The sequence below is a fragment of the Elgaria multicarinata genome, chromosome 3 (genome assembly GCF_023053635.1).
Source record: "Elgaria multicarinata webbii isolate HBS135686 ecotype San Diego chromosome 3, rElgMul1.1.pri, whole genome shotgun sequence".
In the NCBI taxonomy this organism is placed as follows: Eukaryota; Metazoa; Chordata; class Lepidosauria; order Squamata; family Anguidae; genus Elgaria; species Elgaria multicarinata.
In genome coordinates, this window is record NC_086173.1 from 61,664,595 (window position 1) to 61,687,199 (window position 22,605).

The 22,605-nt window shown below is 43.4% G+C and overlaps 1 protein-coding gene across 1 annotated transcript in view; it reads right to left on the minus strand.

Annotated features, from left to right (window-relative positions):
• Positions 1–22,605, minus strand: part of DNAH9 (dynein axonemal heavy chain 9) — a 213,083-nt gene that overhangs the window by 33,156 nt on the left and 157,322 nt on the right. The window contains exons 53-55 of the mRNA XM_063120447.1: positions 11,922–12,115; positions 6,233–6,381; positions 1,776–1,903 (exon numbers count right to left, since the gene is read on the minus strand). Of these exons, the coding sequence (XP_062976517.1) occupies positions 1,776–1,903; positions 6,233–6,381; positions 11,922–12,115 (471 nt within the window). The remainder of the gene's footprint in view (positions 1–1,775; positions 1,904–6,232; positions 6,382–11,921; positions 12,116–22,605) is intronic.

Consider the following 22,605-nt stretch of genomic DNA (forward strand, 5'->3'; position numbering starts at 1 on the left):
AAACCCTGAGTAAAGAGCAAAAAGTGCTCCCTATGTTGTAGTACATTAAACTTCCAAGTGCCCTTTTTGGCTCTTCTATGCACCCAAGGCCATCTCAAGATATTTTGCAGTCTAAAGGAAAGGACAAGGTGGCCAGCATTTGACTCTCACTTCAATGCTGTTGATGGGACCAGCCACCTCCACCACTCCTGAGAGAGGGAGGCTAGCTTAGGGGGCACAGAGCAGGCTGCCTAGAACACACAGCTCTTGTCCTCCAACCGAAAAGAATGGCCAGGGGGCTGCCATGGGAACATGGCAACAGATGCTGCACCACCCAGCATCTGTTGCCATGTATCCACCAGCCAAACGGTACTACTAATATCGTTATGGAGTCTAATAATGGATCTGTTTTTTTTCCTGACAAGCATATATAGTTCTGTTTATACATCATTTTTTCATGCAATCATCTGGCCTGCAAATGCATGCAAAGAATAAAATAAGGAATTCAGCTCTAAATTATTTTTAAAATACAAATATATTTCACTGGAAATAAGTCAGATTTTCAAGAGTTTAAAAGCATGAGCTAAGACTGCAATCCTACACATATCTACTCAGAAGAAAGCCCCATTCAACTCAAGGACTGCAGTCTAAATGAATGTGAATGCCACAGGTTATGCTCCAGCGAGCTAGGGAGTTATTGGCTCACAAGTAGTTAGCTCCTCACCCTCACCTTTCCATTTCTAATTCCCCTTTTGACTTCAGAGCTGCACTTATGTACTGCCAGCACCACTGAGGTGCTCTCTCTCGTCCTCTCTCTCTCTCTCTCTCTCTCTCTCTCTCTTGCTCTCGGAACAGTTGTACAGACTGGAAACCAAGAAGGTCGTGATTTTGGTTCTGTACATTTCTTTTGAGCCTCTTCATCATTCCGTGATGCAGAGCCTCCACCGCTGCTGCCTTGCTTCCTCAGGCGGGTGGTATGCAGTGCAAGGGGTGGGCGGGCGGTGGGCAGCAGCAGCTGCCACTTCACTTGTGAGGAGGTGCACATGGATGGGCACACAGCCCTTTCAGCAACCACCTCACATCCTTGTGTGAGTGGCCTGGTTCAAGAAGCGGCTGGCCTGCGTGGTGCCGCAGCCACCTTGGGCAGCTACGTGAGCAGAGTATACATAGCCAGGAGGAGCAATTAGGACTTGGACCACCTGAACCGGCAACAGGCATCTCTTTCAACAAGGAAGTGACTTTTGTGGAACATAGGAAGCTGCCTCATACTGAGTCAGACCATTGGTCCATCTAGCCCAGTAATGATGACACTGACTGGCAGCGGCTCCCCAGAGTTTCAGGCAGGATTGTTTCTTTGCCCTACTTGAAAAAGATGGGGATTGAACCTGGGACCTTTTTCATGCAAAGCAGGTGCTCTATCGCATTAGCTATGACCCCTCCGGCACTTGGGAGATGACTCTACCCCAGAAAAGGAATCCCTTTTATAGCAGAAAACATAAACCCTGAAATCCCTCCCAATGGCATTAGGGTCGAAGGTCAACTGCAACAAAGAAGTAGTCACCAGTGGGTTGATCTGTGGAAATTCATGACTGTCCAATTTGCAAACCGTAACAGTAGCTGATAATCTACCGCCATTTGGGGCTTACTGAGAAGTAGCTTGTTATACTGTCAATCTGCCCACTCCCACAACACTTAATGAAGAATCACCTGACAACCACTGCAGGCGTCTCTTTCTGCAACAGATGACTCAGAGGCAACTGGTAAGTTTTCCCCAAAGCAAAAACAAAAGAAGATACCTGCAGGATAACCCAATGTCCCTCTGCTGCAGCGAGGTCTAAGGCTTGCTCTGCCACCACCTCCTGGCCTTGCCCAAGTGACACGTTGTGGAAATTCCGGTTGTTAAACGTGTAGCCAAGTTTCTTCCCTGAAAGAGGGAGGAAAACGGGTTTTCAGCACAGTGGAACACACAGCACCTCACCCTGATTTAAACTCCATTCAGAAAGAGTAGCTGTCAAAGGCGACCAGTGTGAGAAAATTATCTTATTACTAAAGCACCTCTTGCCCCCCAAAAACACAAAAACCTCAAAGGTTTTCAACTTCTCTCAAACCTCTTTAATCTGCAGCACAAGGCAAAAGGGGTGCTTAGGTCCTCAGTTCTAAGGGTGCTTGTCGCCTTGCAAATCTGTGTAAACATGCATACTTTTAAGGATATGAAATATCCCCTGCTGGTAAAATTAAATAGGTAGTGGAGCCACATATTGCAGAATAGTAAACTCCCAGTCCATGCAGTAGATTGCAGCACGCCATAGACTGGGAGTGAGCACACTGGTTTCACATCAGAACTGTAGGCCAAGCTTCACATTTAGTTATTTGAAGGAACGCCTCCTCCCATATGTACCCGCCTGGACTTTAAGATCATCCACAGGGCTCCTTCTCCATGAACCCATGCCAAAGGAAGTGAGGCAGGTGGCTACTAGGAGGAGGGCTTTCTCTGCTGTGGCACCCCGGCTGTGGAATGAGCTCCCCAGAGAGGTCCACCTGGCGCCCACACTGTATTCCTTCCGTTGCCAGCTGAAGATCTTTTTATTTTCTCAGTATTTTAACACCTAATTTAACTGAAATTTAAACTTTCCTATTTTAATTCCGTATTTTAATCTATATCAATTTCTGCTGTGTGGTTTTATCCTGGTTGTGCTTTTTATATTGTATTTTGAATTTGTGTTTTTAGACCGTTGGTTGTTTTATTATGCTCTTCATGGTTTTAATTTTTGTGAACCACCCAGAGAGGTTTGGCTATTGGGCAGTATAAAAATGTAATAAATAAATAAATAACACGTTTCTTCAAGCTTGCTTAACGCTGGGCAAATTCTTTCTTGACAAACACAGCTGGGGCTGGGGGTAGGGAGAGGACCAGGCTGGGACTGAGGCACATGTCTTCTTGTCGGTTTGAGGAGGGTGGCGTGTTTTCAGGGTGGATTTTCACGATGTCCAGACCTGGCACAATGGCTTGTCCCAAGAGGCGAAAAACCCGGCCACTACTTGCGCTCTCACTAGTACTGCCTCCAGCTTCCCTCGTCCATGATATCTGCCCCTCCTCTGACAGAGAAATGACACTGTATTTGACAATGTCCTGAATGCATTTGCCATCTTTTTTTCCCCGCTGCTTCAAAAGTACGCAAATGTGTTTGTAACATATATGTTTTTAATTCCCCAGTCCTTCGCAACTGAACAGACTCGTCTGTCCACTATGTACAAGCTGCAGTAGTACATTTGCTTTGTCAATTTTCTTGGAAATTACCTAATTCACTTCAGTGCTTCCATTGAGAGCTTTCCCACTCATGGGACATCTTGTGGAGCACTGTGAGCAGCAAAGACACCTGGATGTGCTAATGTGAAGGAATTAGGGTGGAATGTTGTTTCTATTGGATGCTCAAAGACTGAGTCAGCATTTTGATTCACTGGGTGCATGCAGAGGAAGCAAGTGTAAACTTTCTACAGGCTGAGCATGGTCCCATGCAGAATTAACAGGGGCTAGGTGCTTCTTTCTTTATTTTAACGCATTTTTATTATCCTCACTTCCAGCACGCTACTCTAAAGGAGCAGGTAATTGGCAGAACCCCTTTAGTTGTGAAGGTAGGGGAATCGGAAATCTGCCCAGGCTGAAGGAACATCTCTGGAAGCATCTGCTACAGACAGCCACAACAAGGCTTTCCCTGCTTAGAGTTCACTCCACAAGATCAGCAGGCAAAGAAGAACAGCGCCCACACGTACCACTGATACATATAGGCTGTGGCAGCCCAATCAGACATGCATCACAATCCTTAGATTGGAATGACAAAAAGCTAAATGTCTCTTTTGCAGCTGAATAATAAAGCCCTCTCGTCAAAATAAAACTCTGAAGTGTGAATCATCATGGTACCTGGAAAAATAATGGGAATGAGCCATAGGGCATTTCCACACATAAAACCAGACAACTGCAACGATTTGCAATGCAAACCTATTTGTATGTTTAGAGCTCTGATTTGCATATGCTAGCACCTAGGGCATAATTTTGGCACCACTGCTTGGCATAGAAAAGGTGGTGTTTTTTCCCAAAGGCACTCAAGTTGCAAGTTGAACAAACAAGAGAGATAAAATGGAGGATATAGCAAGGATTACAATACTCATGTTGTGAATAGGACTCTGAAACTGTGTGTGTGTGTGTGTGTGTGTGTGTGTGTGTGTGTGTGCACTGCATACTCAGGGGCAGTTATATAAAGGATCTGCAATAGAATCAGACCACCACCACAATCAGGGACTGGAAAGAATCCTGGGTCATAGTCTTCATAGGGATGGGGCAAGATTTTGAAGCAGGATATATAGCAATGTTATCACTCCCGCTCAAATTTTATTCAAGGTGGGCACAGCCCTCCTCGGACAGGTGTCTGACTTGCCTTAATCCTGCTCATATTCTGCAGCCCTTCAGTCAAGACAACACCTGGATCCATTTGCATGGTGTGTGCTTTGAAGGGCAATTTTCCAGTGTGGGCACTTGAGTGGCTACTAGAGTATGTCTCTTTTTGTAACCTCTCTTAGGCTGGAGCTATGAGCCCCCAAAAGGGGTTTCAGGATACTCACATCTGGATTCAGCCAGTCTTGGCTTCACAATCAGCTGGTGAACCTTATGCAAGAAAAGTGGGTCCAGCCAAACCCCTGACAATTAGGCCCAGGAAAAGGGGTCCTTTTGGGAAGTACTCAGTCAACTCCACCAGACCTAGACCCAGTCATTATTGCTGTCAATGGGTTGGATCCAGACTTAGTCACACTTAGAGTAGTCTTTAACCAAGCCATTGCTCTGCTACCGGGGGCCTCTTCAGTCTTACTCAGAATGATGGCAGCATATATGAATAAAGATAGTAAAACACATCTAGTCCCAAAAGCCTTCAGAAATATTTGGTTCGCTTACGCTATAATCATTCCTTTAAATACAGTGTCCATGTTTACATTGGCATGTGTAATACCCCCTAAGATTTTTATTTTATCTTTCATGACCATGTTCTGTACTAAATCTCCATATGTTGTTTGAATTACTGTGGAATATTGTGGGGGGGGGCTCTATCCCCCTTTTTTCTTTTTCTTTCTTCCCCCCCCCCTTTTTTCTTTTGTCTCTTTGCGTGTGTGTGCATTTTCTTGGTCATTGTGATTGTATTTCATTTATATTGTCAATAAAAGAAAAGAAAAATAAATGATGGCTGCAGGTGTTGGTGCTGCCAGACACCATTTGATGATCAGTTGAAAGACCCAGGAGCCAGGCTGCTCTGGCTCAGTGCCGGGTGTCAGGGAGGGTGGGGGGAGGACAAAAAGCACCGTCAATTTCAGTAAGGTGAGAAGGCCTGGTGGGGAACCACTGGTCTTACAGGAGGCTTTTCCTTCCCAACTGGCTCCTGACTAAGCTGAGCAGCAAGCGAGAAAGACATTTAGGAAAAGGAAAGTGGGGAAATATTATCCTTATAAAATGAAGTGGAAATAAAGGCTCAGTTCGGACAACACGTTAGTCAATGCAGTGTGAAAACTCCACTCAATGATTGAGTTTTTAGATTAACTTTTACTCAACTCTACCCTTGTGTGACTGAGGGCTACCATGGAATTGAGTAAAATCCATTGTGACATTTGATTGACAGTTCCTTCGCCCTCTCTCCTCTCCTGGTCCTCCCGATGGTATCCCATCGCCCATTGCTGCAAAAAAGCAATCCTGGCAGCTCTCCTAGAGCAGCACATGCTCCTTTCATCACTCTTGTCAGGGAACTCTGTACCCAGTGGTAAAAGTCAACTCAACGTAATGGAGAACTCCACGGAGCCTGCCACACAACACGCAACACAACAGTTGTGCAGGAACTCTCCTCTGCACAGCATGGATAGAATGTGTGGAGTGTTTTCCAAAAAGACTCCACTGTTGCATGGAGTTTTCCCACCAAACACATTTCTCAACAGTGGTGTAATAACTAAAAATCACCATTGACTAACGTGTTGTCTGAACTGAGCCAAAGTGTAAGGGAAGTTATCTAAACTCTGCTTCTAATAGAAGCTGCCGAACTCTGCTTCTATTATGCAAGCACACCAAGCAGACCCTGCCTTTAACCAAGAGGAGGTGCCTTCCCAAGAGTAAAGATTGCCCCTCCCTGGACCCATGGACAAAGCTTCTTTCCTAGCTAGCTACCACACTGAAATGGTGTTTGGTTTAACTGATACAATTCATCTGACACAGTGTATTTACCATGCTTCTCTACATCCTTTAGGGGGTCGACTCCAGGTGAGAGGATAAAGAACATTGGGGTTGCAGGTCCTGACTCCTCAAATGATGTTGCAAAATCCAGAGATCTTCCAACCACGTATGTACTCCCAAGCTTTTCTTCCACAAAATCTCTGTTGGAAGGGATTAATGTTCAGGAAACACAATGGATTTATAAAACTAAGCATGCATTTTCACTGAATTAAAGTTAATCTATAATACTTGTATGATCACAGGACTGATAATTTTAGAGAAGGGGTTTAGGAGGGGCCCTGTCCCTCTCCATCTCCCAGAGTCCCAGACTTGAGACAAAAGAGGTGTGGAAGAAGTGACCAACCTTTCAACATAACATCTCAAAAGGCCACATTAAGTAGTTAGGGCTTGAGGCACTCCAGAATGATTGGTTGATAGCCTTGGTCTTTAACATTGCCTTGACCAATCAGGTGGGCTGTCAGTGCAAATACAATTTTCAGAGAGCCCCAGGTTTCAATAAGATGTAATTTACTGGCCTTCTGAAAACAGTGAAAATCTGTATTTTAGACTAGAAAATATTTATGGTTTTAATAAGAGGCTTTAATATTGCCAATATCAATGGCACCAATATTGCTATTGCTTACTACTACAAGCTACTCAGATAATTATTAACTATTAAATCTTCAGAAGCATTGAGCACAGAAACCTCGGAAAGACAAAAGCACCAGGGAACACCAGGGACTAACTGAGAAATTGTGGGGAAAGAATGTATGCCATAATAACCCATCTGGTGTCTAAGGTACCATAATTCCTCCTGAACATGAAACAGAAGGGTGCACTATGAGGCTTAGTTAGGGGCAGAAAAGAAGCAAACGTTGCCACCTCTCCATATTAAATGCATACACACAAACTCGGAGATCTGGCCAAGAGTTCTTTGAAAGGCAAATACTACTGGCGCTTTTAAACTATTTCATCCTAATTTTCCCTATCAAAGTTCTCATGCCATTAACTTTTCTCCTGATTTGCACTTCAGTTCCCATGATGCAGTACATCCCCTAATGCACCATGCATGCACAGGACCAATGAAGTTCTATGGTAGGTATACAAACTGAGCTCTCCTTGCCAACTTGACTCCCTTAGGAGATTTGGGGAGGCAGCAGAGGCTGCCAGTCTGAACCATGTAGCTACAACCTCCTGGTGCTCTTGATATGTGTGAAGAATAGAGGGGGGAGAGTAAGAGGGCGAAGCAGCGTTACCCCCAACTCCCCACTGCTCTGTGGACAGTGGGCAAGCAACATATCCAGCAGGCTACCCCCACCCCTTAACATCCAAGCCAGCCTGAGCCAGGGGACACTCAGACCTCTTAGGACCCCCTTGGGGCACAGAAATAAGGGCTCAAGCCAACACCCTCTCTTTTGCAACCCAAGCCCAGAATTCCAAACAGCAGCAGGACCAAAGCAGAAGGCTCTGGGGTTAGTACTGAGGCGTCAATGGATTAAAGCACACACGAGCTTTAAAATAAATGTGAAGTTTATTAACAGTAAGGAAGGGGGAAAGTAGTAAAGAAAAAGTGGAGGTACAATAACAGAGGAAATTAAGAAACCCAAACCAATGGGGAACCCTTAGAAAACAATGCTGCAGGCAAAAACAATTTTAAAAACCTGGCTAGCCTACCCTATACTTTACCGAAGTAAAGGGTAGGGTGACCATCTGAAAAGGAGGACAGGGCTCCTGTATCTTTAACAGTTGCATAGAAAAGGGAATTTCAGCAGGTGTCATTCGTATATATGGAGAACCTGGTGAAATTCCCTCTTCATCACCACAGTTAAAGCTACAGGAGCTATACTAGAGTGACCAGATTTAAAAGAGGGCAGGGTACCTGCAGCTTTAACTGTTGTGATGAAGAGGAAATTTCACCAGGTTCCCCATATATACAAATGACACCTGCTGAAATTTCCTTTTCTATGCAACTGTTAAAAAGATACAGGAGCCCTGTCCTCCTTCTCATATGGTCAGCCTAGTAAAGGGTATTCCTATAAGATAAGACCCAAAGTTCCCAGGCTCAAAAGCCAGCTGAAAGAAGAAGACTGGAGATCAAAACAAGGAACAGATTGAAGATCAGATTCACAGATGAAGATCTGAGTGCAGACCCGGATGAAGACCAAATGGCAATAGTAACCCCCCTATCTTTATATAAAAAAAAAAAACACCACTAAGCCCTTGAGATGTGTGAGGTGAGCTTCACCAGCCAATCCCTGTCAGGCTGGATAATTACCTCAGCTTCCTGGAGGGCAGGGGGGAGTGAAAGGCTCTCACTCTAGCCCAGCTGAAATCTGTTCATCTAATTTTGGCAGAACCACAGAGGCCTGGAGACTAGAAACCTATGATAATGCACGCAGGTGATTTTAATGAGTGCATGCCAGCCCCTCCTAACGAAATGGAGCTCGTTACCAGCAGCTAACTTTCTAAACAAAGCCTGGATTCTTCAAAATATGTGCGTATCAACACACACCAACGCTTAGTTCTAACCATTCTTCAGCTGTCTGCTGACAATCCAGAATCCAATGGAAGATTTTATACCAGAACCAGAAAATATGGCTGAGATTTAGCCTTATGCATAATTAATTGTCAATATTATGGATGCCACCATTTGTAAAGTATAACTTGAGCATTTATTTTGCTGCAGATGCAAGAGTTGGGAAGCCATTGTTAGATCTGCTCCATTGGAGGTCTTAAAAAAAAAAAGTCTGGACAGGCCATCTTGGACCTTTGGGTATTTGATACTCTCTCATCGTGCAAAAGGTTGAATTACGTGATCCAGTTTCCAAACTTTGTAATGCTACAATACAAGAGTACAAAATCATTTTTCCACAGGGATCATGTAGCCATTAAAAGCCAAATTAGACCCTTCAGGCCCAGGGACATTATCAAATGTCACCCAAAAGAAGACTAAGATGTTGAACAACAAACAAATCTGGATGGAACAAAAGACCTTCTGCTTTTCTTGACGTACTCAAAGTTTACATTTGCTCAGTCTGCTTTGCTAAATAACTTATAACTACATCAACAATGAACATCAGCTAAATTTTATTATCCCCCCCACCCCCGCCAGAAGAAATGAATAACTAATGCCACAAGACATGCTTTTTAGTACAGCCTCAGAGAAAGAACAGGCACAATTTACTAATTGAAATGGCAATAAATTATAGAGCTTATTTCTGCTAGAATAGTTTATTCTTAAAACTCGAGAGACAGAAGGCAGGTGTCTTGCACTAGGATGTGCTAGAATGCAGGAGTCTGCTATTCATGAAGTCATCAAGAACTGATGCTCTTCTCCTTGGATAAGCCACACTTTTTTCCCCCTTCTTTTTTACAGAAACAGTTTGTGGCGAGGCAGTAATTTCTAATTAAAAGAATGACAGAATTGAAAGGGGTTTTGTTTTGCAAAGGGCAAGGAGAGTGAATGTTAAAAATAGTATGGTATGCCACCTTTTTTGCCCAAAGGGTGGCTCATGTGAAATGTCCCAAATATCATTTCAAAACATTATGAAATACAAATATTTAAAACCAGCAACAAAAAGTCAAAGTCATAAAATTCATCATCAACATAGTTGCAGTTGTGGTTTCATTATATGGGCTGATGAGGGCTCGTGTTCACAAAAACATAGGTTTTGCTTCTGTTTTGATGGGAGGGAGGTTTCCATTCTCTGAGAGTTTACATCCAATTGTAAAGAACCTCCAAGTATTTTAAGAACTTTGTGGTCATTGCTATCATACCACTGGGACCTGCAACAAAACATTGCAGCATGGAATGCCCCCTGTTCAGGTCTTCAACCATTATATTCCTGCACTCCCACCAAAAATAAATAAAAAGCAGTTTTAGCAATGGTTTTAGAACTCCACTGTGAGTTTTTACACTACCATTGAGAAACGTATTGTCTGGTGGGAAAACTCCACGCAATGCTGGAGGGGTTTTTTGGGAAACACTCCACACAGAATATCCACGCTCTGCAGAGGAGCGTTCCTGCACAACCGTTGTGTTGTATGTCATGTGGTGGGCTCCGTGGAGGAAAGGAAAGGAAAGGAAAGGAAAGGAAAGGAAAGGAAAGGAAAGGAAAGGAAAGGAAAGGAAAGGAAAGGAAAGGAAAGGAAGAAGTACTTCATCTCCATTGGACTGTTTTTGGAAAATTCCCCCACAAAGTTTTTCTTCTAAAAATCTGTTGTACTTCTGCAAATTTCAGGGCTCCCCTGGGCTTGCTGATATCTCCTTCCTGTTCTTGTGTGGTCCCATTTTGGCTGCATAAGGATCGGCATCTAGAGAACCGAGACTGCTGTCTGTATATATGGTGATGCTCTTGACCTGTTCCCATATAAAACTGCTCAGCTTCCCACCATGCATAGCTACTCTGTCACTGTAACAGCCCAGGCAAAATGGGCAACAGCGATGGTAGAATAGCATGGTAAGTTTCCTGGCCATACAGGGCCCTGCCTTGATCGTGCCATATTACCGCTGCTTTCCCACTAAACCTCAAGGTTTCGCTGCTGCAGGATGGCGGCGGGTAATCCTGACGGCTGGAGAAAGTGGAGGCTTTCCGGTGGCAATCTGGCTCGCCAGGCCCATCCAATGCCCTCCAGCAACCAGCCAGGGGTCACCATCTGCCCAGAATGCCCCCGTTTCAATGCTGGGGTGAGGTCAGATGGCAGAAGGTTCATGGTGACCTCGCTTCAGCAGAAAAAGTCGGGATAAGTGCCTGACCTTTTAAATATGCAGACACCACAGTGCTTAGAAGATGTATAGACAGCCCCCAGGTATCTTTTTAAAAGAGAAATAAGGCAAAGGTAATGCAGTTACTTCTATCAAATACCATCAGGAAAAACCTAGTTCAACAGAAAACATCCTGATTAGGGCAAATTAGATTCTCATTGTGCAAAGCGCTTGTGATGGCTAACATAGTTTGATGTGAATTTATTTTTCCAAGCAAGCTTTTCTTCCCCTTAGGAGAATTTTAGCAACTGTCAAAATATATGCAAATCTTCTATACAAATCAACCATTCACAATGAATGCTTTTGAGGGATTTTTTTTTACCAATTTAATGTAAGTATATCTTGCTTTACACTTGAAAAGGAACATTATTTTATGTTACATTCAAATGTCAGTTTGAAATTATTTTTCCAAATTTGTTTTGAGTTGCATTTGAAAATAAAACTTTTCAAACTGGCTTTCACAATTTGTTCTTTAATTTCAAGTTCCGGGATGTTTTGAGACTTCAGTTTGCCATGCAAAAAGAGATAACATGTGTGTCAAAGGTTTGGACGTGCAAGGTTCCAATTTATGGATGGATACCCAAAAGGTAATGCCTGAAAGGCAGGCAGAGGATTTATTTGTGGCGGGTGAAGGGAGACAAGCTAGAAGACCATTACAGATTGTGCATTATCAGCATCCTGAAGCTGGCAATCAATGCTGAATGGGGCTGAGGTGAAATGGGCATCCCTGATTGAGTCTGTTCTGATTAAGTGGAGAGTAGGAAGAAGGGAGGGAAATGAATCTCTCTGAGCCAGGAACATGAATATATAAGGACAAGACATTTCAGCACCCATCCTATGACCCATTTGGCGTTTGTCACACACACTGTTGAAAGGCTTAGTTTTTCGCTTTACTGCACAAGACATGGCTCAGACATCTTGTGAACAGGACTTTACCTCACGGCGTATGTCATGCGATCAGGGCGTATGGCTCTCATCATACACAGTTGCTGCAAAGCTGACTTATTCTTCCACTCTTGTGGAAACTTCTCCTTTTCAGGGCATTCAGACTCCACAAATTTCTTCCAGCGCTTGGCAGAACCCTCAATATCTCGATCCAAGTTGCGAAACTGTTCCATGGATGACAGGGCCTGGAAAAAAAGGAGTGGAAAAATCAGGAACCCCACATATCTGGAACTGGGCAGTCTCTCCTGGTGCTAGTAGCTGCTGCAAAGTCAAGAGCCAGGAGTCCTGAATTTCATATCTAGCCCAATCTTGCTGCATCTGACTTTTTCGTTTTTAAGTATCTTGTTGTACCTTTTTCAGGAAGGAGTACTGTGGTCTGTGACATTTCTTTAAAATCATCCAGAATTTTGGGGAATCTCCTTGCGAAAACCTCAGAAAATATGTTTACAGTTATCCACTGACAAATCCACTCCCTCTGGACTTGGTTTCATTTTCTGTTTCTGAAGCACCCCTCCCTCTTCTCTTGAAGTCAGACTTCAATGCCCTTAGAGACATGAACAGACTACATATGCTCTCCAAAACCTGGACCACTGCTCCTCTGCTAAAGTTCTTTGGCTCTGTGTGTATCTGAGCACTGGGTCGCTCAGAAATAATAAATACCAAATACTAAGGGTAGACAGATCAGTCTATTCCATCTCATTTATCTCTAATCATTTTTTTAAACTGCATGAAAATTTGCATTTAAATACATTAAAAAAAGAAAATACACATTTTTGTATGCATTTTAACCTACAATAGCATTTTCTGCACACTTTTTGGTACATTTTGGGAGCTGAGAATTGTAACACAAGAATAACTGCATTCTGATCTGTGCATCAGTCCCGGAAGTGAGAATTGGGTTGGTTTTTGCTTAAAGAAATCTCTGAGCATCCCTATTTAAAACAACCAACAGACAGCAGATAGTTTGATCATCTCTGGTATCCATGCAGTTACAGTACTCCCTGCTGCTTCCCACAGTACCCTCCAATATACCACTCTAGCAGAAAACCTAAAACGGAATAGAAAGCAATCAGACTAATCCTGAACACATCCTTCAAAAACATTACAGGCATGTGGCAACCAGCCAGGATTATATTTAAACCAAGTAAAATACAGCTATTTTAAAAAATCTATGCCACCCTTCATTCAAGGTTTCTAGGGCAATTTATTATAACTAATAAACACATAGTAAAAAGCAGTGTTAAACACGATCACAGCTGGGGAATGGGACGGGGCTCAGATGTTAAAAGCTTAGGGATTTTTTTTTTAAAATGGTCTTTGCCTAACACTCCAAAGACATTAGCATAAGCACTAGAGAGACCTCTCTGGGCAGAGACTTCCTGCCTCACAACCATTCTTGTAGCTGTCCATCTTACTTCAGATGGTGGGGTCACCTTCTACACAAATAAAAGTGACGTTTCCCACAGAAATATATAGGATGGAAACAAATAGTGGCTGGTGAATGGCCAACAACATTTATATCCTGAGGATAAAGCATTTTGATGAGCAGAGAATAGCAGCACAGTCAGGCTTTTATCATGCACTTGTGGCCAGTCACTCGTGGATGTTTGCAGGTCCTTTTCATAACATCATCAACCTCTGATGCCTCTCCTGACACTTTTTTAGCTTTATTTCACTATTTTTAACTTGCCGACAATGCAGTAACATTCCTGAAATTGCACAACATGGCAGTGCCATCTACTGGCTGTGTAAATGGAAAAATATGGAACTTGTCCAACAAGCAAACGGCCAAAAACACGGGGTGGATATGTACTGTTCCAAACGCAATCCCGCAAAGTCCCTGGAAGAAGCAGGGTACAGGATTTTTGCTTCAATGTAGAGAAGCCCTAAGTCCTTAGGTTAGGGAAAAACACAATCAAGCAAAAAGTCTGCTGTTCCCCACCCTTCTTCAAGCTGGAAAAGCAGGAAGTGATACAGCTGGAGTAGCCCCAAAATGACCATCCAAAGAGCAGCAGGTGACTACTTAGGCAGTGGCAAAAGGTCCACCATCAGCTCCTGTCCACTGCTTACCCCGGCATCCCTTCTTTCTTCTTATTCTAAACAACATTTTATAGTTGGGGTGATTGGCCAAGTGGTTACAGATGCTGATTTTATTATTTTGACTATTAATATGCATTGCATTTTTCTACAATAAAATGGTGTTTGTTCCCATGTACATTTGTTTAGCCCCAGGGCAGCAGAAGCTGATTAAACATTCAGGATAGGTATTCAGTATTTCTGACTTAGTTGTTCATAAATTGCAATCTGTCTCTGTGCCCATAGCTTAGGAAGGAACAGGGTGAAAAAAAGGCTATCCTCATCCCCTCTCCAGTAACCTGGCATGTTCCTCTGAAGCTCTCTTCCAGGGCCAGCGTGGAGGGTAAGCATGGTCAGGCACCTGCACAGAGCCCACACCCCAGCAGGGGCCCCACTGTCAAGGGCTGCACACTCCTCTTCACCATGACTCTCACTCAGATCCAGACAATGGTGGTGGTGGTGAGGAGGAGCAGGAGCAGAAGGAGGAGCAAATGCCACTGCCTGCTTGCTCACTGGCTCTCTGTCTGTCAAGCAAGCAAATTGGAGGAAAGGTGAGAAAGAGGATGAAGAGCAATAGCAGTGGAGACCATGGTGGTGAGAAGACAAACTCATTAAGGGAGGGGCACCATTGAGGATATGTCGCCCAAAGGCCTCAAAAGATGGCACTGGAGCCAGGACTGCTCTTTTCAAAGCTGACCCATAGCTACCGTATTTCTTCGATTGTAAGACGCCATCAATTGTAAGATGCACACTAATTTCAGTACCATCAACAGAAAAGAAACACCCTAAGACACACCCGTGATTCTAAGACGCACCCCATTTTTAGAGATGTTTATATGGGGGGGAAGTGCGTCTTAGAATCGAAGAAATAGGGTAGTTAAGGACAGGTAGAATCATAGAATAGTACAGTTGCAAAGGGCCTAGAAGGCCATCAAGTCCAACCCCCTGCTCAATGCAAGAATCCACCTCAAATCATACCTGCCTCTTGAATACCTCTAGGGTGGGAGAGCCCACGACCTCCCTAGGTAATCGGTTCCATTGTCGTACTGCTATAACAGTCAGGAAGTTTTTTCCTGATGTCCAGCCAGAATCTGGCTTCCTGTAACTTGAGCCCATTATTCCGTGTCCTGCACTCTGGGATGATCAAGAAGAGATCCTGGCTCTCCTGTGTGTGACATATGGGGATGGAATTCCAAAGCAACCGCATCAGTCTGGTATGTAATGGATTCACACATGTGGAAAATTATTCCTTTTAGGAAACAAACTGTTAATTCAAAAGTTCAGTATAGGCAATGAATTATTTGCCATCTTCTTCCAGGCTACATTTTGTTTTATATTATTCATTTCTGGAGTTGACTTTTTGTTTGGCTGCATTAACTGAATTATTCAACTCATGAACACAAGTCTAATGAAGGCAAAAATAAAGCCATGATGGGTATGTAAAACTTCAATCAGCGTGTCATGCAAGAGCTACATTTTAATCACCCTTATTACTAATATAGCATTTGACAAGCTCACTAAGTCTGCCCCCGCCAATCATTCCCCAGATTATCTTCCAGCTATGTTATTTCTTTAATACTAAAAAAGGTAGATGTCCGGAGCATCATTAATTTATATGATACTTTGAAGACATGCCATGACCCATTCTAGACAATAGCTCTGTCAGGCAGCAGTCAGTGAGTCATAGAAACATTCTAACTCAGCAACACTTAACTCAGGAAAGCTCTTTGTGAATTCTGGAGAGGTCCATAAGAGATGCTGTCTGAAGATGGCTTGCCACCTCTAAGAATTTCAGTGGTACTGAATGGTACTCTTAAGAGGAACAAAATATTAAAAAGCAATAAAAACTGATCTCTTCCGGCAGGCCTACCCAGTCGAATTTTAAGACGTCTGGCTGTTATTTTAATAATGTATTAGTTTTTATATGTTTTAATCAGTTCTATGTATTTTATAATATTTTGTATTTTATGTTGTTCCCCACCTCGATCCAGAGGGAGAGGCGGGTAATAAATAAATAGATTATGATGATGATGATGATGATGATGATGATGAAGAAGAAGAAGAAGAAGAAGAAGAAGAAGAAGAAGAAGAAGAAGAAGAAGCAGCAGCAGCAGCAGCAGATCCCTAGCTGGAACTGATAGTTCTACTGCCAGACAATCAAGGGCTGGTTGTGGTCCTGACGGAGATTTCAACCTTCCCACTTGATCCCTGTCTTTACATGCTGTCAATAAATATGTGTCTTGTTACATGACTAGGGTCAGGCTACAAGCTCCCGTGACCCATAGCTATAAAACCAAGATAGATCATTATTGTAACATTTCAATAAAGTATAATCACAGTCAACTTAAGCACTAACTATTTATAATGCAAATATGAAAAAAATAGTTAACATTTTAAATGAAGCAGCCTCTCAGAAAGTTGTTTTGATCATTACTGGCTTCAAGTTTGTAAAGGACACAATCCTATGCATGTTTAGACAGGAAAGAAGTCTGATTCCTACAACTTCCCGCATTGGGAGCTTTGGTGGGAGTTGTAGGACATTTTCCTGTTTAAACATGCATAGGACTGTGACCCAAAAGGCCCTTTGCTGACCAATATACTGGGGGCCCACACTGCTGTAATCCATACACTGCTGTTTTTCAAGGAAAGTGTCAAGCCTGCTTTACACATACAGTACCTGCATGGTGTGTTTACCATTGAAAACTGCTCTGCCACAACTGAGGCTCTGTGTCACTTCTGGGGATGTATGAATTGTTTACCACGTTACTCCTCAACTATCACTATTTCGTGGACAAGGTTGCGGTCATTTTGAATGCCCTGTCCTGGCCCCACTGCAGCACTTTGTGGGCATCAGCAGGAAACTTCATGTACCACAAATTTCATTTCCCTACTAGGAAATATTACCTGGAGGCTGTCAAAATACACAGAAAACTCCAAGATAGGTGTGCAGTGCTGCTGCGTCAATTATATGATGCAGCAGTCACCACGTATCCACCCAGGGGCTTTCCAGCAAAGCGGGGCAGGGGGGAGAGTCGGGGAATTACCATGACTTTTTTCCCTTCCAGAATGAGGCGAATACGACACATCCACTGTCTCACCTCGCTCCAGAGTCACGGTGGAGGCGTGGCCAGGCAGATGGTGACCCCTGACTGGTCACCATCTACCTGGGCGGAGGGCAGGGGACAGGCCAGGAAGACCAATGGCTGCTGGAATGCCCACGCTGCCTCCCTTCATGAAGATTACTTGCTGCCACCCCGCACCAGCAATACCACGGGGTTTGGCAGTAGAGCGTCACCAACTCCGCGTCGTGAAGACCACCCCTGGGGCTTCCCTACTGCTGTACTTCCCTATTTTCCTCCCCCAACCATTTCTTCTTCTATACTCAGTCTTCTGTCATTTCTTATCTGGATGAGTCTGGATTCTTGTTCTGGTAGCCCAATGCCTTCTTTTTTCCCCCTCCCCTCTGTTGGGTGAGCTATGGTGGGTAAGGCATGGATACATTATTTGGCTATCTTCATTGTTGTTTGTTTATATTTTTGTTAAAACAAATACTGCTCTTCATGATGAAAAAGGAAAGGAAATATTGGTATTTCTTGTGTAAGTCTCAGAATGTTTTTTCCCCCCTTTTTTGATCTCCAGCTATCCTTCCACAAGCTCCATATTCTCCTGCCTTCAGAACTACACAGATAGTTTTCCATGAGGGTAAATCTCAGACAGTGGGCTGGTTTGCACAATGTGACAGCCCACCATGAGTTAAATAAATAACCCAGGGTGAGGCTGTGTCATTTGCAGGGTGTGTGCGGCCACCCTTTTGTATATCCACTCCCTGCTTAAAAGTTGCTGTATTGTGCAAACCAGGCAAGCATGGGTTATATGAGGGTTAAAAACAGTCCATGGTTCAGCATGGGTTGTTTAACCCTCTCATAACCCAGACTCTCTGGATTTGAGGGACACAACCTTGGATCAGGGGCTGGATATACAAAGTGGCACCTCTGGCACCACAACTCAGCGGGTTAAATAGCCCATGACAAGCTGCGCTGTGTCATGCAAACCAGGTTAGTTACTTTAAAAATGGATTACAGCTTCCACTTTGGCCGGAGTTCCTGAAACTGTTTTTGCTGTACTTGCCAAAGGCCATGCCATTTACTAGCCAGAGGAGTTGTTTTTAAAAGAATGGAATCCGCTGGTGTCGAGTAACATAAAAACTATTAGTCTACCTGCACTGTAACATCTTGGCACCTTTTTGGTGAAGGAAAACAAGCTGCAGGCACCCTTACATAAGACTTGTAAATGCCTGGGGGTTCCATAGGTCCACCCATCAAGACCCCAATGTTCCCTTCCAATTCTTTCAACAATTGTGTTGAGTAGCATACTGCTAGGATACCTTATGCATGTGTTGTCACCCACTCAAAAATGAAATAATCCCTACCATCAAGGACATCATAAAGTTCCAAGGACAGAGGCAGAGGACAACAGATAAAAGCGTCCATAGGAGTAGCAATCAGTGCATTATATCAGAGATGTTCTAAAAAGAATTTAGATCTCCAGAATGGGAGGGATTCGATTATCACTCTGATATCCCAGCACATTAATATTTTAAACATGGGTCTTAAAGGAACCTGTAGGTGGGTCTTATCAGACAATCTTGATCAAAAGATGGTGACAGTATTAGCAAAATCCAATGTGCCTTGCATATATGCAGCGGATTGTGTCAAAATCAATCTTCAACAAGAATGGAAACTTTGCAGGGCTCTGAAGTACGCAGGGTGGGAGAATGAAGAGTCTTCTGTTCCTTTGTCAAAGAAATACTACTTTTCCTCAATATGAAATACATGAATTGCTCCTTTATCTTTTACCCTACACACAATCTTATCATCTGTATTCTGCAAAATTATAAATACAGCATTAATATGCAGCTTTGTCTCTGCAGCCGTTTTCCCTCTCGAAAGCTGGATCCAGTACTTAGAGCTCATTATTCAGCACCACATTTATTAAACAATGCCTCTTCAGTTGCTTTTTCATATCTACATAATGAAAATCCTTCCTCTTCAGAAAGAGAAGATGAGAGTGATTGGGATGGGAGGTCCATAGGGTGGAGCAGATCCATCCAAGCTATCCAGGTGTATACTGAGCTCATAATAAACAGCTTCTCTCACCCTGGCTGAGGCATGTACATTCAGAACGGAAACCATCACAGAACAGAGGAAAGCATTGTAGCTCAGTGGTAGAGCACCTGGTCTGCATGTAGAAGGTCGCAGGTTCAATCCCTGCCATCTCCAGGTAGGGCTGGGAAAGATCCCTGCTTGAAAACCTATACAGCTGCTGCCAATCAGTGTAGACAACACTGCACTGGATGGGCTAATGGTCGGACTCTGCGTAAGGCAGATTTCTATGTGGAAAAGAAGGCAGAGCTGGGAAATGGAACCCAGGCATCTGGGGGTATGCAATGATAAGGGGGTTATAAGAAGAGGAGTGATTGGGGGGGAGATTAAGAAAGATTAAGAAAGACTGGGGCCCCAGGAAGCAATGGGAGGAAAAAACAGATAAAAGATTGTATATGGTTGATGGATGCTGCTATCCCTCTGGTCAAGCAGAAAAATTGTGGCAGCAGTACAGGAGCGTGTTAATCCAACTTGGCACTTGAATCAATAAATATGAGTGAACGATGGAATGAATGAATGAATGAATGAATGAATGAATGAATGGCATCTGTCCATGGCACAATTAAGGACTGTGCGCCCATCCCCACCTTAGGATGAAAGAAGTGATGGGAGGAAGAAAGGAAGACAGAATGCCTGGCTTTACATCTTTGCAGTTTTAATCACAGGCATCTTTATTTCTTATGTGTTGTTATATTTTAACTGACATATATTTAAAATTATTGTTTTTGTTCTGCTGTCTAGTTTTATTGTGTTGTTTATTTTCATGTATGCCGCCTTGTAAGGACTATGTCCTAAAAGGTGGCCTATAAATACTTGTATCAATAAATAAATTGAGCTCAACTTGTTAGAAAATGCAGCCACTCCCACTACACTGGAGCCAGGCTAGGTCTGGGTTGCATAAGAATGGCTGCATAAGAAGATATTTAACCACTAAGCTAGGGGTACGTAACATAAGATCAATCAATGCCCAGACTGTTCAAGACTTTCTCAACCCATCCCCAATACCGTAAAACCCCACACTGCTGCCATGTAAGGATGACTTGCCTATAGGCTGGTTGTTCGAAGAAGGGAGGCAAAGAAGGACAAATCTTTGGCAAGCCTTGGAAGGCCAGAAATAACACACAGAGGTGGTTTGCGTGTTTTCAGGCCATAGTGGGTTATGAACTACCTTGCATGTGCTGGTCATGTGCCAGAGGGATTAGCATAATTACCCTCAGCAGCACGGCCTGTCATGTTGTGTGAACCCAACCAGGGTGGCTTGTTGCCGTGCTTAACAAACCACCCAGAACCCATAGGCTGTTGCAGGGTTCTGGGTGGCTTGTTACCCATGGCAACAAGCCACCTTGGATGGGATCACACAACATAACAAGCCACGCTGCTGAGGGTAATTATACTAATTCCCCGGCACACACGGCAGGAGAAATAAGTCCGTGGCTTATTTCCCCAAACACGATCGTGCAAACCGGGCCAGTGTCTACTCCTCTGCGTAATACTAGGCAAACACTTAATGATGGTTTGAGACAAAAAGATTTATCCTCCATTCCAGAATAAATTGGAATGTGAAAAAGGAGCATTAGCCGGTATTCTCAGACTCCCAGCACTACATGTATTACTATGCAGAAAAGTGACAGTATTGGTGGTCCAAGGCTCCAGAGAACTCTACATCATAAAGCTGATTTAGCTCTCTGCTCTTTCATTTCAACAACAACCAACAAACTTACCTTGAAGCACCATTTTGTTGTTGTTTGTTTTGTTTCATTAGCGGGTGAATGGATCGCTTAAGAGAAATTCTTGCCAGGAAATTGGTATTTAAAGCTCCTGGTCATTCACTGCAAACATCAATGATGTTGTGTATGTTTCTTAAAGTGAAACTCAATGGGAGATTTCCTTTGTGGTGCAGGCTAGGAGAGGCAGAACCGTATGAAGGAGGAAGGCACTGAGGCAGAGAGATGCGACTGCAGTTTTAAAGCTGACACCTAGGTAAAATCATGGCAGGACAAGAAATCTTTGGGCTTCTACAGAAGGCAGGAGAGAAAGGAACGGCCTTAAAGCAAGTAACAAGAATACTAGAGCCACTCAAAATACAAGACAATCTAGTAAGAAACCCACAGAGAGGCCTTGAGGACCACATCCGCTGAGTGACTGGAGCGTGTGTGTTTGTGTGTGTATGAGTGAAAGAGAGAAAGAAAAGTTTTATGCTTCCATTCTAAACCTGGTGGCCTCCAGATCTTTTGGACTATAACCCCATCATTCCCAACCACTGGACCTGCTGGGAGTTGTAGTCCAAACAAAAAAACTGGAGGGCACCCAGCAGGGAAAGGCTGCATTATGTATTCAAGCCCTGAGCTACCTAACTTACATTAAATATGTTTTAAATTATCTACACAAAGGCTAAAAATAAAGGCGGTGCTGTCTAAATACCCAGAATAGTTTCTACTGAACCAAAGATTAATGGAGGTGGTGCATTTTCTCTTCAAAACATCTTTTTTGGGAAAGATGAGCAAGGCTATTTCAGTCTCTGAACTCTTAACAATATTCTTAAAAACTGGAAAACCCTAAACATAGAGTGCTAGACAGCCTGAATTCATTCAAGCAGAATCACAGTGACAACTTGGCAGAAGCTCAAGGCCTGCATTCAATGGAATATGCTTCAACCACCTTCTCCTTCACACATGACTTCTTAATTCAATTCAAAATACTTCATTAACTAACACAATAATGTATGTGTTAGTATGAAAAGAAGAAAATACCCTGAGGTTATTAGTCAAAGAATGGTAGAAAGAGGGGTGGAAAGAAGGTAGGTGACACCCTTTCCCATAAGGTGTCCAAATCCTGCCATTAAAGTCTGAAGCTACATCATAACTTTTACTCACAGCTACCTCTTTCTAATGCAGGGGCTGACAGCACAACACCATGCCAATTCTGCCGTCTCTCTTTGCTTTTCTAAGATCAAGCAGTTTTTTCTCAACAAATTTTGATCAGAGACTCTCAACGTCGGATGTAGTAGTATATGACTCCCTGGATTGCATAGCATGCTTCCCCATTTTGGAACACTAGAGCACAAAAGGCCTCTCTGGGGTTGCTTAGACGTTTCCCCTGAGAGTGCCCTGAGATGGGACTGGAAGAAGTCTTTGTCTTGTCTACACCCCCAGTTCCCTCACTGAAGGTAAAAGCAAGCACCTGGACTGTGAGATTCCAGTTATTTGAATACTCCATATTTATTTGGAAAATTAAACCTTCCTTCAAGAGGGTGCAAGGTGAGCCCATGAGACCTGCTCCCAATCTCCCAATTTTTCCAAACGGAAAAATTACGTCTAAATTGGCTCTATGTCTTTGTGACAAGACATGGTGGGGGCTGCAACTTGCTCCTACAGAACAGTGCAGATTTGAGGCCTTCTGAGGCAAGGTATCAAAGTCAGGCCTTGGAAGCCTGTGGG